A 14919-nucleotide genomic window follows, 5' to 3' on the forward strand; every position below is an offset into this window, starting at 1 on the left:
CTAATTCTTACCTTTCCTACTTCCACCTTTCATGGTCAAAATTTACTAAAAATGTGATGTTTTGTTTCTCCTGAATTCAGCTACCTTAATGCTTCTGACAGTGGCTGACACTCAGCTGACATCACTAAGACTTTCCCAGTGTCCAAATCCACTGCTCACCTCTTAGATGTGAAGAGCAACCTTGCCCCTCAGTCATTGATTGATGTCTATTTTTTTCTATGCTTAGTCTGAGTATACATGAATGAGAGTATTCGGTAGGTGTCACCTACCATTGACTTAACTTCCAGCTTCATTTGACTCTTCTTTCTTGAGCTTGTTCTAGTTATCATGTTATCTGTTACTATAAAGCAAATTGCCCCATATCATTGTCAGTTTGTTATAACAAACATACCATAGACGGGTGATTTAAACTACAAACATTTGTTTCTCACAATTCTGAAAGCTGATGAGTCCAGGATCAAGATGCTGGCATATTTAGCGTCTAGTGAGGGCCCCCTTCTTAAGTTTGCAGATAGAATCTTCTTACTGTGCCTATATAAGGCAAAAAACCTAGCAGACCTCACTAAAATCTCTTCTATATGGTCACTTATACTCCCATTCATAAGAATTCCATTCATAACTTCATCATCTCCTACCTTTTACCTCCTAACACTAACACATGGGAATTAAGATTTTAACATATGTTTTGGCAGGGACAGGGACACACAAATATTCAGTCCACAATACTCCAATATACAGAAAAAAATTTTATCATGCTTACAGATTCTATGAGACATAAATTCAGAGAGGGAATAGCTTGTCTTTCCTTCATGAAAGACTTGAAGGCACTGGGTGAATCTATAGCCGGGGGCAGGGATCATCCACTAGTATCTTCACTCATGTCTTACAGGCAGTGCTGGCATCCCATGAGACCTCAGGTAAGGCTACTGGCCAAAACACCTACACATGAATTCTCTTGATGAGCTGAGTCCTTCAAATCATTCTGACAACCTCAGATTCTTCCATAGGAACTCAGCACTGCAACAATGTTAATCCTAAGAAAATCAGCGGAAGATACCTTTCTTTTCTTTTTTCTTTCCTTTCCTTTCTTTTCCTTTCCTTTCGTTTTTTTTATTTTGGAGCCACACCCCTGGCTATGCTCAGGGTTTATTCCCATCTCTGCACTCAGGGATCACTCCTGACAGTGCTCAGGAGACTAGGGATCAAACGTGGGTCAGATGTTTCCAAGGCAAGCTCCCTACCCGCTATGCTACTGCTCCAGCCCCTACATCTTCTTTTATTACCTACCCTTGGAGGTCACCTTGCATTATCTCCACTGGAGTCTCAATCTTGTCCAGAAAATGGAAAAGATAGATCATTTTCATAGAGTAAGAGGGGCAGGTGGGATGGTGATTATTGCTACTGTCATCTTTGGAAACTGCAATCTATAGTCATCCTCTTCTCTGAATTTTCTTCCTATACTCACCATCATCTTAGCATTCTCCAGAGTTTGAGCACACATTTCCATCGGATATTATTCATTCCTATGGCTTAACTCTCATCCACTCTTTGGCGTCTCCCAAGTCTATATCTAATCTAGAATATATCCAAATTGCCTCACCTGTATTAGAGGTGCCTCAAATTCAAACCCAAAACTCTTCAAGTCTGGGGGCTGGAGCAATAGCACAGCGGGTAGGGCGTTTGCCTTGCATGCGGCCAACCCAGGTTTGATTCCCAGCATCCCATATGGTCCCCTGAGCCCTGCCAGGAGTGATTCCTGAGTGCATGAACCAGGAGTAACCCCTGTGCATCGCTGGGTGTGACCCAAAAAGCAAAAAAAAAAAAAACAACTCTTCAAGTCTGTTCTTTACCTGGAAACCATCTAATTGTTTTATGACACCACGTAGTTTTCAAAATCATCAATGTGACAAAACAAGAAAGCAGCTTCAAGCAACTGGCTCCCCTTTTTGCCCTCAATACTCCCAATTGCCCACCAACTTCTAATACAATCTTCTTGATAGTTTAGCCCTTCTTTCCCACCATCACACAACCTCCTTAGCTCAGACCTTCATCATCCCTCAATGGATCTTTATATATAATTCATAATTGGTCCCCCATACCTCAGTCTTGCACACACTTGCCCCAAACTACTCATTTTCCAACCTTTCTAAAGCATTAATCATGTCATTTTTTGTTCTTGAAAGTCCTTCTGTGAGCCCCACCATCTACAGCACCAAGTCCATCTCCTTAGTGCTCAGCAGCAGCCTCCACGACTGGCTGTAACCTTCCATTCCAACGTCACTCCCTCTATTCCCTCACAACAGCCTACATCAAAGCAAAAAGGACATTCTCTCCAGTTCTCACCTTGGAAACTCCTACTCAGTACTGCCTACAACTCCACTGCATACAACGACCCTGCCACAAGTTTAGATCAGCACCATTCTGATCAGAGTGTCTGTAAAGGTAAAGGCCCTCCTGTTGTTCGTCGATTTGCTCGAGCGGGCCCAGTAACATCTCCATTGGAGACCTTGTTGTTACTGTGTTTGGCATATCAAATACGTCACGGGGAGCATGCCAGGCTCTGCCGTGCGGGCGAGATACTCTCGGTAGCTTGCCGGGCTCTCCGAGAAGGGCAGAGGAATCGAACTTGGGTCGGCCATGTTGGCTGCGTGCAAGGCAAACGCCCTACCGCTGTGCTATCGCTCCAGCCCAGAGTGCCTGTATGACTCATATTTAAAAGGAAATAACCAGATGTGCCATAAGAAAATATTCTCATTATCAAAGGCAACACACTATAATCTTCTTCCCAAGACAAAAAAAATGATAAGCTTCTCCTCTTAAAAAAAAATAAGATAAAGAGTCTTTCTGGAGAAACCCACGTGTGCCCCCCCCACCCTGCCTCTCTTGCTCTCTCACTCTCTTTCCCTTCATTCCTATTTCTCTATTTTAAACGTAAAATTATTTTACTTCAAAAATGAGAAAAAGGAAAAAATGAGAAAAAGGAACGAAAAGAATCATACTCTAATAGATGCTGCATCCTACAAGCAGCAGTGTTGGACCACTGTCAAGTTAAAATTTCCACTACTGCATATCTGGTTCTCACACTGCTTATCTTCACATCTCCCGGGCATGCTAAGGACAAATCAGGAACCCCAAAAGTTAAACACGAGAACCCCTAAAAAGAAGCTTCTAGTTTCAAGATATCATCTTCAAGAGAACTTTCTTAGGCTGGAGAGCAGCCTTGAATGCAGCTTCAGTCATGACACTGGCCCAAGTCCTGCATCATTTATGGTCACTGAACACCACCAGGTGTGGCCCCTGAGCCACAGGTGTGGCAGGTGTGGCATCTGACCATAGAGCCAGGTTTGGCCCCTGAGCACTTCCAGTTGTGTTTCACCCCACCTCCCACCCACCCCCCCAAAAAAAAGAAAGAAAGAAAAAGAGAAGACTTTCTCCCAAAGAGAAAGCCTAGTTCACCGCCTAGATGGCAGAGTGAGATGGCGTGCACAAACATCATTCTGGAAAAACAGTTTATCATACCAGCAGAGCAGTCAGGATGCACATCAGTCTCAGCTGCAAATATCAGGAAGTAAAATCAAATAGACTTATGTTTTAAAAAAAAAGTGGTGTGTAACAAGCCACTCCAAAATTTAGTGACTTGAAATAATAATTTATGATTCTGAGGGCTGACTGCTGCGTGCAAGGCAAACGCCCTACCGCTGGAGTGATAGCACAGGGGTAGGGCATTTGCCTTGCACGCAGACAGCCCAGCCGATCCGGGTTCGATTCCTCCGCCCCTCTCGGAGAGCCTGGCAAGCTACCGAGAGTATTCAATATGCCAAACACAGTAACAAGAAAGTCACAATGGAGACGTTACTGGGCCCACTCGAGCAAATCGATGAACAATGGAAGGACAGACAGACAGTGAGGGGTGACTGCACTGCATCTGTTGGTTTCACCTGGGCCCCAGAGTTGTACTAGAACTGGCTGAAAAGTCCAAGAAGCCGTGTGGACCTGCTGGGCAACTCTTGCTGGCAGCCAGCTGGGGCAATTCAGTTTCCTAAACACAGTCTATGAGAGGTGCCCATTAAGTTACACTGACCTTCTTTCTGGGTATGATGACTTCAGAGCAGAGGCCTCAGGCATAAGCCACAAGGATCTTGGAAATCAGTCTCCAGTACTCCTGTTTTGTTTTGTTTTGCTTTGTTTTGTTTTGTTTGCTTTTTGGGTCACAACCGGCGATGCACAGGGGTTACTCCTGGCTCTTCACTCAGGAATTACTCCTGGCGGTGCTTGGGGGACCATATGGGATGTTGGGAATCAAACCCGGGTCGGCCGCATGCAAGGCAAATGTCCTACCCACTGTGCTATCACTCCAGCCCCTCCAGTACTCCTGTTTTGATCCCATTGCATTCTGTGAGCCAAAACAGCCTAGATTTACAAGGTGAAAAAATAGACTATAACCTCAAGTATTTAATTCACACTGGAAACTTTTGACATAAAAATTAGAATACAGAAAATGCAGAGAAAAATAATTATGAGATCTCACTTCACACCACAGAGACTGGCACTTCTTAAAAAGAACAAGAGCAACCAGCATCGGCGTAGATGCAAGGAGAAAAGGGACCACATTCACTGCTGATGGGAACGTCTACTGGTCCAGTCTTTTCGCAAGACAATATGGACATTCTGCAAAAAAAAACTAGGGAATTGAATTTTCATAGGACCCAGCAATTTCACTTTTGGAAATAAACCTTATGATCCCAAAAACAATGCAGAAAAGACAGCTGAACCTCTATGTTTATTGCAACACTATTCACAATAGCCAAGATATGAAAATACTCCAAATACCCAAGAACAGATGACTGAATAAAGAAACTATGGTATGTATATTCAATGGAACATGATGCAGCCATTAGAAAAAAATGAAGTCATGAAATGGGCTATCTATGTATGGATCTGGAAAGTATCATGCTGAGTAAAATGAGTCAAGTGGAGAGGGACAGACAGACACAGAAAGATCTTGTTTATTTACAGGATATTAAAAAAAACATAGTAAAGGAATAATTAGTGCCCAAAGATAACAGAAATAAAGAATGGGCACTGGAAGGATTGGGTATTTGATCATTGTATAATTGAAACCCAAGCACAAAAATTTGTAAGTCTACAACTGTACCTCATGGTGTCTCACTAATAAAAATAAATAATAATAATAATAATAATAAATAAAAAAGGGCAGGGAAATGGGTCCTTAGTAGGAAGCTTACCAGTGTGAGGGAAGGAGGGATACTAGGGAACTGGCCACTCTGGAGGAGGGCTGGGTTCTGAAAGGAAGTAAAGTAAAATTCATGATACCCTTTCAGTAACAGTATTACAAACCACAGAGCCTAAGGGGGGAGAGGGGGGAAGGAAAAAAAAGTGCCTGCAGAGAGATAGGCTGGGGACAGGAGGGAATCTAGGAAAAATGATGCAGGCAAGTGGGCACTGGTGAAGGGATTGGGACTTGAACATTGTAGCCTTGGAACATAATCATAAAAAGTTTGTAACTTTGTACAGTATGGTGATTCAATAAATTATTTTAAATTTTTTAAAAGAATTTATACCAAAATAATAAAGCAGTTGCTTGCTAATAAAAAATGAGAATAAAAGGAAGATTTAAGTATAGCTGCATGTGGATACTCACAATGTATCCCCATAAACCCCTTTTCTCTCTCAACTTTGTTCTGTGTTGGATTTATTCTTTTCATTCATAGTGATCAAGCAAGTACCATCCACTATAGAATGATATATTCCAGGACTTCCCTTTCTGAAGAGCTGCAATTAAAAGTCCCTAATTTTATTCATTAGACCAGCTTGGGTCCCAACACTAACCCTGCTCCAGCAAGGAATGTACACTGATCAATCAAGCCCAAATCACACTCATTTTGCATTAGTCTACTTAAGTCAGGGGAACAAAAAGTGAGGAGGAGATTTTCTTTTATCCTAAGACAGCAGTCTATTGCCAGAAAAAAAGAGACTGGCTACAAGACAGACTAAAATCATAGATTCTTATTATATGCTTCTCAGGATGGGAAGGGCAGATCAATAGCAGAATGGACTGAACTTCTCTCTCTAGACATCTCGTGAAACTCTGCAGCCTGAGAAGTCCCAGTTTCCCAGCAAGGTGGTATGAATAGTTTGTGGATTTGAAAAACAAAGACATAGGGCAATGCCTTTGCAACATGCACTTGCACAATTCTCCCATCTGGCAAAAGATCTCCTTTCTTGGATGTTCGTCACATGGATCCCAAAGATGCCTCTTTCTAGTAGCACTGTCCTCCTGTTGCTCATCGATTTTCTCGAGCAGACCCAGCAATGTCTCCATTGTGAGACTTGTTGTTACTGTGTTTGGCATATTGAATACGTCACGGGTAGCTTGCCAGGCTTTGCCATGCTGGCGAGATACTCCCGGTGACTTGCCAGGCTCTCCAAGAGGGGCGGAGGAATCGAACCTGGCTTAGCCAGGCCAGGCCGTGCACAAGGCAAACGCCCTACCCGCTGTGCTATGGCTCCAGCCCAACTCTTTCTAGTAGGAATGAGAATTTTTTGTCTTTTAACTTGTAGTTTTCTGTATCAGAGACAAACACAACTTCATCCTTGGTTCCCACAGTGTGTCAAAGATCAGCTTATACATGAATAAATAAAGGAAGGAAGGAATCAAAATACCCTTCCTTGACTAGAGCTATGGCAAAGCGGTAGGGCGTTTGCCTTGCACACAACCAACATGGCCAACCCAAGTTCGATTCCTCTGCCCCTCTCGGAGAGCCCGGCAAGCTACCGAGAGTATCTCGCCCACATGGCAGAGCCTGGCAAGCTACCCGTGATGTATTTGATATGCCAAACACAGTAACAACAAAAGTCTCCAATGGAGATGTTACTGGGCCCGCTCGAGCAAATCGATGAACAATAGGAGGACAGTGACAGTGACTAGAGCTATGAGCAAATTCAAAGCCCCCAGATCCAAAGGGCAACAATGGTCAATGAATAAATAAACCTCCACATCCAACCAGCCCATCACTTTGACTGCAATGTTCTATGTTCATTGTATGACCTCTCTTCTGTTGTCTTGGCATCTGAGTGTGAAATTAGGACTGGAAAATAAATCATTTTAAATTTCATTGCATGGCATGGCACTTACATGTAACCCACAGGACTTGGTCTTCCAGGAATTGGACCTCACTCTTTCAGAACTATAACTACCCAGATAAAACTCTCGATTCTGTATCAGCCCACTAATGGCTACAACACCCAATCATGACTCTCCTCTAACCTCAAACAAGAACATAATGTCTGGAAGAACAGAAGTCAGAGACTTCAAGAGGCCCCCTTCCTTTGAGGGGCATTTGTCTTATATCATACGAAAGCGATATGGGCAAAAGCAGATGGAATTTGAATTTCTTTAAGTACTTTCTCTTCCACCTCTCTGGTGTGAATGCTTGGACCTCCACTGGAAAAACTCAGGGAGTCGAGACCCCTCGTCAATCACTAGCCCAGGTATACACACTCACCCTTGGTTTGTCTGCTCCAAAGCCAGGCTGCCCCACCACCATCCCTCCTACAACACAGAGGAGATGGGAGCCTGAGCTACCAGGGAACAGCAAAGCATAAGAAGCTAGGGCACTGGGTGGTGCCTTGAGGGTCTTCAAATGATCTCAACTCAACACTTCAAAATAGAACCACCCAGCCCTTATAAAATCAGATCAACGCTGGAGCATTGTAAAATGGGTGGAAACAGATAGAACAGTATAGCTCACGTTCGTATACTGTCAGGTTTCAGTACCAGAGTTGAGCTCATGGAACTTCCCTCCGCCTGTTGTCCCTACTTGGCTGAGGGACTCTGCTCAGTGGCTCTCCTGCCTCGTGGATGCTACCCAGCTCTGGCTCCGAGTCAGGAGTCTGCAATCAAATGCAGCCATGTTGAGGGGAAGGGCACAGAACTCCATACCTAAGAAACTCAGAGGCCTGCCAAAGGTAAGATTAGTTTGCACTCCAACAATTACGTTTCCAGTGATGTCACCTGCAAAGGGAAATCCAATTCGTTGCTATAATAGCCTGTGTGGCTTTGACTCTTTTTTGAGGTTCAAAGAAATGGGGTTCAAAACGGGACTGTATGTGGAGACCCAGTTCCTTTATGCCCTCTGCGAGCTGAGCTGGGGTCCGTGCTGAGCACGGGTGCACAATGGAACCCTGTTTGGCAGGCCTCACAGGCAGCTCTGATCGATTTCTCATCCGCAACCCAACCCTTGTCCTCTCCCCAACAGCTCCAAGTGGGGAACTCGAGGGAGGGGCCGCTCCACTCTGACGTCCCCCTCAACAACACCAGCACCCGCAGCAGCAATGCCAGGAACTTGGCTGCTGGAACAATAGATCTCTATGTGGTCGGGAGAGAAAGGGTGCCCTGTACCTGCTAAGTAGAGCCCTGCTCCCCCTCCCCTGGCCTCTGCAAAGCAGGGTGTGGGGGCAGAAGGAAGAAAGACAGGCATCAAACCGGAGCTCACCTCCCCCGCACCCTCTGGCAAGTAAGACTTCTGAACCACATCAGCAAGTAAACGTCTTTCTTCTGCAGGGCTGGGGCACAGAGGTAGCAGGCAGGGCTGGTCCCCCTGCGCAGGGGAGCGGGAAGCTTGCCCACTGCAGGCTCAGCTTTACAATCAAGCCCTCTGGCCTGCTGATGCAGTTATTTAACCCAGGGCCAGGGCCTGCTCAGGGTCCAGCTGGCCAAGAATTGAAACAAAAGCCAATAATCACTCCGTAACTTGGTAGTTTAAGGTAGGACCACTCGCACATCTGGAAAGAGGGAGGCAGGAGCAGAAGAAGGCAAGAAGGGAGTCCCTACTAGGCGGGGTTTCCTTTGTCTGCCCTCAGGTGCAAAGAACTGAATTCACTGCAATCTTTGCTTCCTGCTGCATTCAACACTGGCCCAAGCAAGACCTGTTTTTATTTTTTATCTAATCAGCCACTCAAGGAAAAAAATGCCTTCTTACTCATCTCCCCCTCCCCAAAAAAAGTATGCTAATCATTGACACTAACTTGCACTGGTTTCCTTACTACCAATTCACCCCTGCCACATCCTAAAGTCCCCAAGACCGTGATCATCTTCACCTTTATTGTTTAGTCGTATTGAAGGTGTATGCATTTCTAAAAATTTTTAATTTTATCTGTCACTGTCCTCCCATTGTTCATTGATTTGCTCGAGAGGGCCCAGTAACGTCTTCATTTTTTTGAGACTTGTTGTTACTGTGTTTGACACATTGAATATGTCGCAGGTAGCTTGTCAGGCTTTGCCGCGCGGGTGAGATACTCTCAGTAGCTTGCCGGGCTCTCCGAGAGGAGCGGAGGAATCAAACCCGGCTCCACCGGGCTGGCTGCACGCAAGGCAAATGCCCTACCGCTGTGCTATGGCTCCAACCCTAATTTTATCTATTTAAATTTATTAAAGTGTTATTCTGCATATTTGGGGGCATTCTTTTACTTGATATATTCCTATGGTTCAACCATATTTTCCATGTTCATTTGTTTCAACTATGGATGTGTCTTGCCTTTGTGAATATATCACAGTTTATCTCTCTGTCCTCCAGCTATGGAGTTCTGGGTAGTTCTCAAGCTTCGAGGATTAGGAGCATAGTTACATATAAGTCGCAGTGAACAAGGGCTGCTCTCAGGGAAATACACCTGGGCCATAAGAAAAGCAATTGTTTAGGACAGAATGACAAGCAATTAAAGGGCTTTCCGTTTGATTATATTTTCTAAAGTTTCTAAGATGACCATTTCCTCTTCTTGAGGAAATTATGTTTCTTTACATTTCACATGTTCGACCAGATATTGGCATAACCCCTGAGAAGTATCTCTGATAAATTCTCCATATTGAATAGGAGAGTGACTCAGGATCATCCTGATCCAAACACTGAGACAGACACACCAAATGGAAAGAACTGCCTAGAAGCTACTTCACATTTGGCAAATGCAAGTTTCAAAAAAGGATTTGGGATAGAGTTAAAGCCTACTTCCCCATCAAAATCTCTCTGTTTAGTTTTTTTTTGTGATTCCCCCCACCCCCCACCCCCACCCAAACTTCCCATAATCACTCACACAATTATTTTTAAACAAAGGACAAGAGTCTAAAATGGGATGGGGAGGGGGGAAGTCACTTGCAAGTAACCAATTTCAGGTTTCAATGAGAGCAGGGTCTAGCCTTGACTGCACTGTAGAGTCCAATTCATTTCAACAAATATCGTGCTAAGATGAAGATGCAGGTCTGATCTCAAGAGGCTCACTCTATCATGGGTTAGAACACGGATAGAGGGTGCTGGGAGGTGACAGCAATCAAATCAAGCCACAAAGAACTTCCTAGAGGGTGAGGCTACAGCTGGAGTTAGAAGGATGCATCAAGTAATCAAGAAAGGAGAGAGTAAGGAAGAAAGCAGTGTTGGTGCTGAAAGGCAGTAAAGTGTTATGTATGTAACACTATCAGCAACAGTATTATAAACCACAGTGCAAAAACTTATTTTTTTTTTTTGGAAAAAAGAGGGGGGGAAGTGCCTCTCACAGAAGCAGACTGGTGGGTCGGAGGCAACAGGGTTGGGGGTGGGGGATCAGTAGAAGGAAGTGGACACTGGTGAAGGAAGCAGTGTTAAAACTGCTGAATCCAAATTTTGAATAACTTATAATTTCACAGTGATTAAATTTTTTTAAATAAGATAATATAGCAAAACAAAGAAAAGAAAAGAAGGGAGAGAGTAACAAATATAATGAGAAGAACTGACAAGTCAAATACCCTTTTGCTTGCTTTCATTTGGTGGGGGTCACACCCAGCAGTGTTCAGGGGCTCCTCCTGGCACACTGCTGGGGAGTGGGGGGCAGGGATGTTTCCAAAAACCTGGGACCATGAGGTGCCAGGGATTGAACCAGACCTCCTACATGCAAACATGCCCTCCAGTCCTCTGGGCTGTCTCTCTAGCCTAAGAAGTCAAATTCTTTACTAGCACTCCTGGACTCTCCTATCTTTTTTCACTTTCTTGAACTATTCTTTTAATTGCTTTTTGGGTCACACCCAGCGAAGCAGAGGGGTTACTCCTGGCTTTGCACTCAGGAATTACTCCTGGCAATGTTCAGGGGACCATATGGGATGCTAGTAATCGAACCTGGGTCAGCCGTGTGCAAGGCAAATGCCCTACCCGCTGTGCTATCGCTCCAGCCCCACTTGAACTACTCTTAAAGTTGGTTTTTTTGTTTGGTTTGGTTTTGGTTTTGTTTTGCTTTGCTTTGCTTTCTGTCATGCTGAAGCGACGGAAGGGGGAGCAGAGGATCACTGCTATAACTACATTGCCTGTGTTTATTTGTCCATTCAGTAAATAAAAGCCAAGTCAGTCCCAACAGATGCTTGGCTCTGTGCTGCGCAGAGAACTAAGGTCCCTGCCCTCACCCAGCTCCCAGTCTCATGGACAACCAGACAAAGACAGCTGTCAGCTTGGCAGGATCATCAGCCAGACCCATCAGCCCAGGAAGAAACCCCTCCTTTCCCCACTCCCCCAAACATTTTCAGTAAATTGTGCAGGATTAGAGAAGCAGCCGCTGCTTCAGTAATCAAAAGGATCCTGACCAGGTAAGCCAAACAGCTGCTCCGTGGAGAGCCCCCCACCCCTTGCAAATCAGGTGCTTCCTACCTAATAGCCTCCAATCTGATACTTGATAGCCGCTGGTTTCCAGAGTCAAACAAATGTCAGGAACTTTATGAAGGCAGGAAGCAAATAAGGGGGCAAGGATTGGGGTCTAGGCCTCCGGGGAGCTCAATTAGTGGGCCAGATAAAGTTAAACCAAAAGGGCATGCTCCTGGTTTCCCAGAGAGCCAGCTGGAAAAGATGCCAATCCTTAAGCCCCTGTCACTCAAAAGATTAACAGAAGAGACCCAGGGGTGCCCAGGGGAATGCTGCAACAAGCCAGATGTTTCTGCTCTTCCTATGACACTGCCACTCACGAGGGCCATACTTCTGAGGCCACCAATAAGCCGCAGAAGAGAACTGCAATCTAGAGGGAAACTCAGGCAGCACCGTTAGCAACACTGATTCCAAAAAAATTCTATAAATGATGCTTGCTTACAGACTTGCCTGGTGCGACTGGGCTCAGTGTTTTCTCACTGTTCCCTAAAGAAATGGTCAGTCTCTACAGCTGCTTGGCGGAACGTATGTGACCTGTAAATTCACAGAAACTTGGGGTGCAGAGCCTAGAGCCAAATATGCCATGAGAGTTTCCAGCAAACCAGTTCACCTCCTGAGTCCCACTTGCAAAAGTGTTCCTATTCTTCCAAGCAAATATACAAAGTACACCTATCCCAAGGGTTCAAAGCATTGCCTATGAATTTATCCCGCTTACCAGATGCTTCCTCTTAAGTACAAGAGGGACAAAGAAAACGCAGCATGAGCAGACACAAGTCTATTTACCGATCCTACTTACGTTCCATCACTTCTATCAAACTAACAAACTAAAGAAGTTGGAGGGAAACCAAACCAAAGTGCCTTAACTTTCTCCTAAAAAGTTGCTTCCTCCAATTTCAGGAGGCAGGGAAGGAGAGCCATATGTCTTGAGAACACTAGACATGGCCAGCAGCTCGCGAGCCCCCCACCATTTGTCTCCGGGCCTCTCCCATGGGCGGGCATCCAGATTTCAGTCGGGGTGCTCTGGTCTGCATCTCTGTCTTGACTGTTCCTAATTATTGAGGGGGGACGGCAGGGCTCTCCTGACCTCGGAGTTGAAGAACTGCGAGTCCTAATATCGAAGCAAGCCGCTTCGTTTAAAAGGCAGCCTCATCTGCGTCCATAAAAGTCACTCCCTGAGCCCTCGCCTGCCCCGGCTTGGGGAAAGCCTGCTGTCGAGGATTTATGACACGCCCTGGATCTAATCTGCCGCACTTTAACTGCTGCTGTTGCACATCTGGTCATAAAAGCAAGGGGCGGCCCGACATGGGGACAAACACTTTTCTTTCCTAAGTGGCTGCCAATCTGAGCTCACGGTGATAGCTGGCCTGGGATGTAATCAGCCCGCATCTGGGCAGTCTGGAAGCCTTGTCAGGCTTTGCGAGACTTTTCTTCCATACAGGACAGCAATAAGGATCATGCTCTTAGGGCAAATACTATGAATAAAGAACCCATGGCCTGGGCAGGTGGGGATGGGGCTAAGCCAAGGGATACTCGGGAAAGCACAGTGGAGAGCCGAGCCAAGCATGCTTTCACCGAGCTCCTAACTACTCTCTCCTGGACTGCCTGTTGAGGCAAGCCACTCTGCAGACAGACAAGGGCCCTGACATCAACCACTTCTGGGCCAGAGATCTTCGGGATGGAGTTCGGTCAAATAAGCCAATGGTTTCATGTACTATTTTTAAAGGCCGCAGAATCCTTTTATTTCACCAGTTGCAGCAAGGGGGGGGGGGGGGGGGGACGGTTGCAATAATCCAGACCAGAAACGAACACAATGCTGCCGGTTCCAGATTTTACAATGCCCTGGACAGCCTGCCCGGTGCGCAGATTTGGCACGTTGCACATCGTACAGAAACTCCAATCAGACCAAGGTTCAGCAAGTACTTCAACACCCCCCACCCCCAGTGCAGAAGTCGCCGGTAGATACTCTTGTACCTTACTCTGTTGGCCTCCACCAACACTCAGCCCCCTACCACCTCTCCTCCTCCCCCAAGGCTGGGCCCAGCAGGAGGGAGCATTAAAATTATCTGCTGTGGCTTTTATGAGCAGTGATCGCTTTTTAAAACAACAACACAAGGTCCTTGTGTGGCTCTCGGGTAACCTAAAACTCGAGGCAGGGCTGCCCCCACTACCCCCCCCCCACCCCCACCTTGCCGCTTGCCAAGAACGCCAGCGCTGGGGGACTGGACTGAGCGCAGTGTGAGACCACAGAGCAAGCCCGGCTTTGCGCCGGGGAACGCAGGGGCCATCTCTCAGGGTCTTGGAGCAAGACGCGCTGGGAGAAGAGATTGGGAAAGAAAAGTCCATCGGTGACAGCTCCGGAGGGGATTGGGAGGAGTGGGGAGTCGGTGTTGCAAGAAAAGATCCGGAGAAGTGAAGGGGAGCGGTGGGGGCGGGGAAATTGAGGGTGGGGAGGGGGTGGGGGGGGAGACGGACAATGGGAGAAAATGGATTTCATCAACTTGGCCCAGAAGCCCGCGTGGAACTGGGTCTTGGGTGAAGAAGAGGGAATAAGGTCTGACACCCTTCCCTTCCCCCCACCCATCCTCTGTCCCGCGTGCTCCCCACCCACCCCAGAGCTGAGTCCGCAGGTGGGCGCGCGGCCGGGGGCGCACTTACCCGGGGGCCCGTGGTGCGGTGGCCGCGGGCGGGGGGCAGCTGCACCAGCACGAGCAGCAAGTGGGGCGTGAGCAGGCGGGCGCAGCGCGGGGGCAGCATGGTGCCAGGCGGGGCGGCAGCCGGCTGCGGGCAGGGCTCGCGGGCTCGGCGGCGGGGCGCAGCGCCGGGCCGCTCCTTCTGCCTTGCTCGCCGGGGGGCGCAGGCTGCGGGGCTGGCGGAGGCAGCGGTGGGTGTGGGTCGGTGGGGGCGCGCGGTCATGAACCGCGAGGAAGGGAGCAGGAGGGGAGGGTGGCGCGAGCGTGTGCTCCGCGCGGGGCGTTCGCTCGCTTGCTCGCTCGCCCGCTCGCCCGCTCGCCCGCTCGGCACGGCCGCGGCTGCAGCAGGTTGGACGCCCGGAGTCCGGGCCATGGGAATTCCCGTTATAAAGCCCCGGGAGGGGCGGGGCGCGGGCGGCCCTGATTGACGGGCAGCGAGGCCCGTAGCAGCCGACCCTCGGGGAGGGGAAGGCCAATGGGAGAGAGGGGAGGGGGGCGGCTCGCGGTCAGCGCTGCGGAGGAGCGACTCCCTTTTGCTCCGTGCCAGTGCGCACCTC

At 47.4% G+C, this 14919-nt stretch overlaps 1 protein-coding gene across 3 annotated transcripts in view; it reads right to left on the reverse strand.

Annotated features, from left to right (window-relative positions):
- SMOC1 (SPARC related modular calcium binding 1) overlaps positions 1-14708 on the reverse strand; it is a 151874-nt gene extending 137166 nt beyond the window's left edge. For all 3 annotated transcript variants that reach the window (XM_056133681.1, XM_056133680.1, XM_056133679.1), the window contains exon 1: positions 14328-14708. In XM_056133681.1, the coding sequence (XP_055989656.1) occupies positions 14328-14585 (258 nt within the window). In that variant the 5' untranslated portion in view covers positions 14586-14708. The remainder of the gene's footprint in view (positions 1-14327) is intronic.
- Between the last annotated feature and the right edge of the window lie 211 nt (positions 14709-14919).

This window comes from Sorex fumeus, unplaced genomic scaffold (assembly GCF_029834395.1).
Source record: "Sorex fumeus unplaced genomic scaffold, SorFum_2.1 ptg000098l, whole genome shotgun sequence".
In the NCBI taxonomy this organism is placed as follows: Eukaryota; Metazoa; Chordata; class Mammalia; order Eulipotyphla; family Soricidae; genus Sorex; species Sorex fumeus.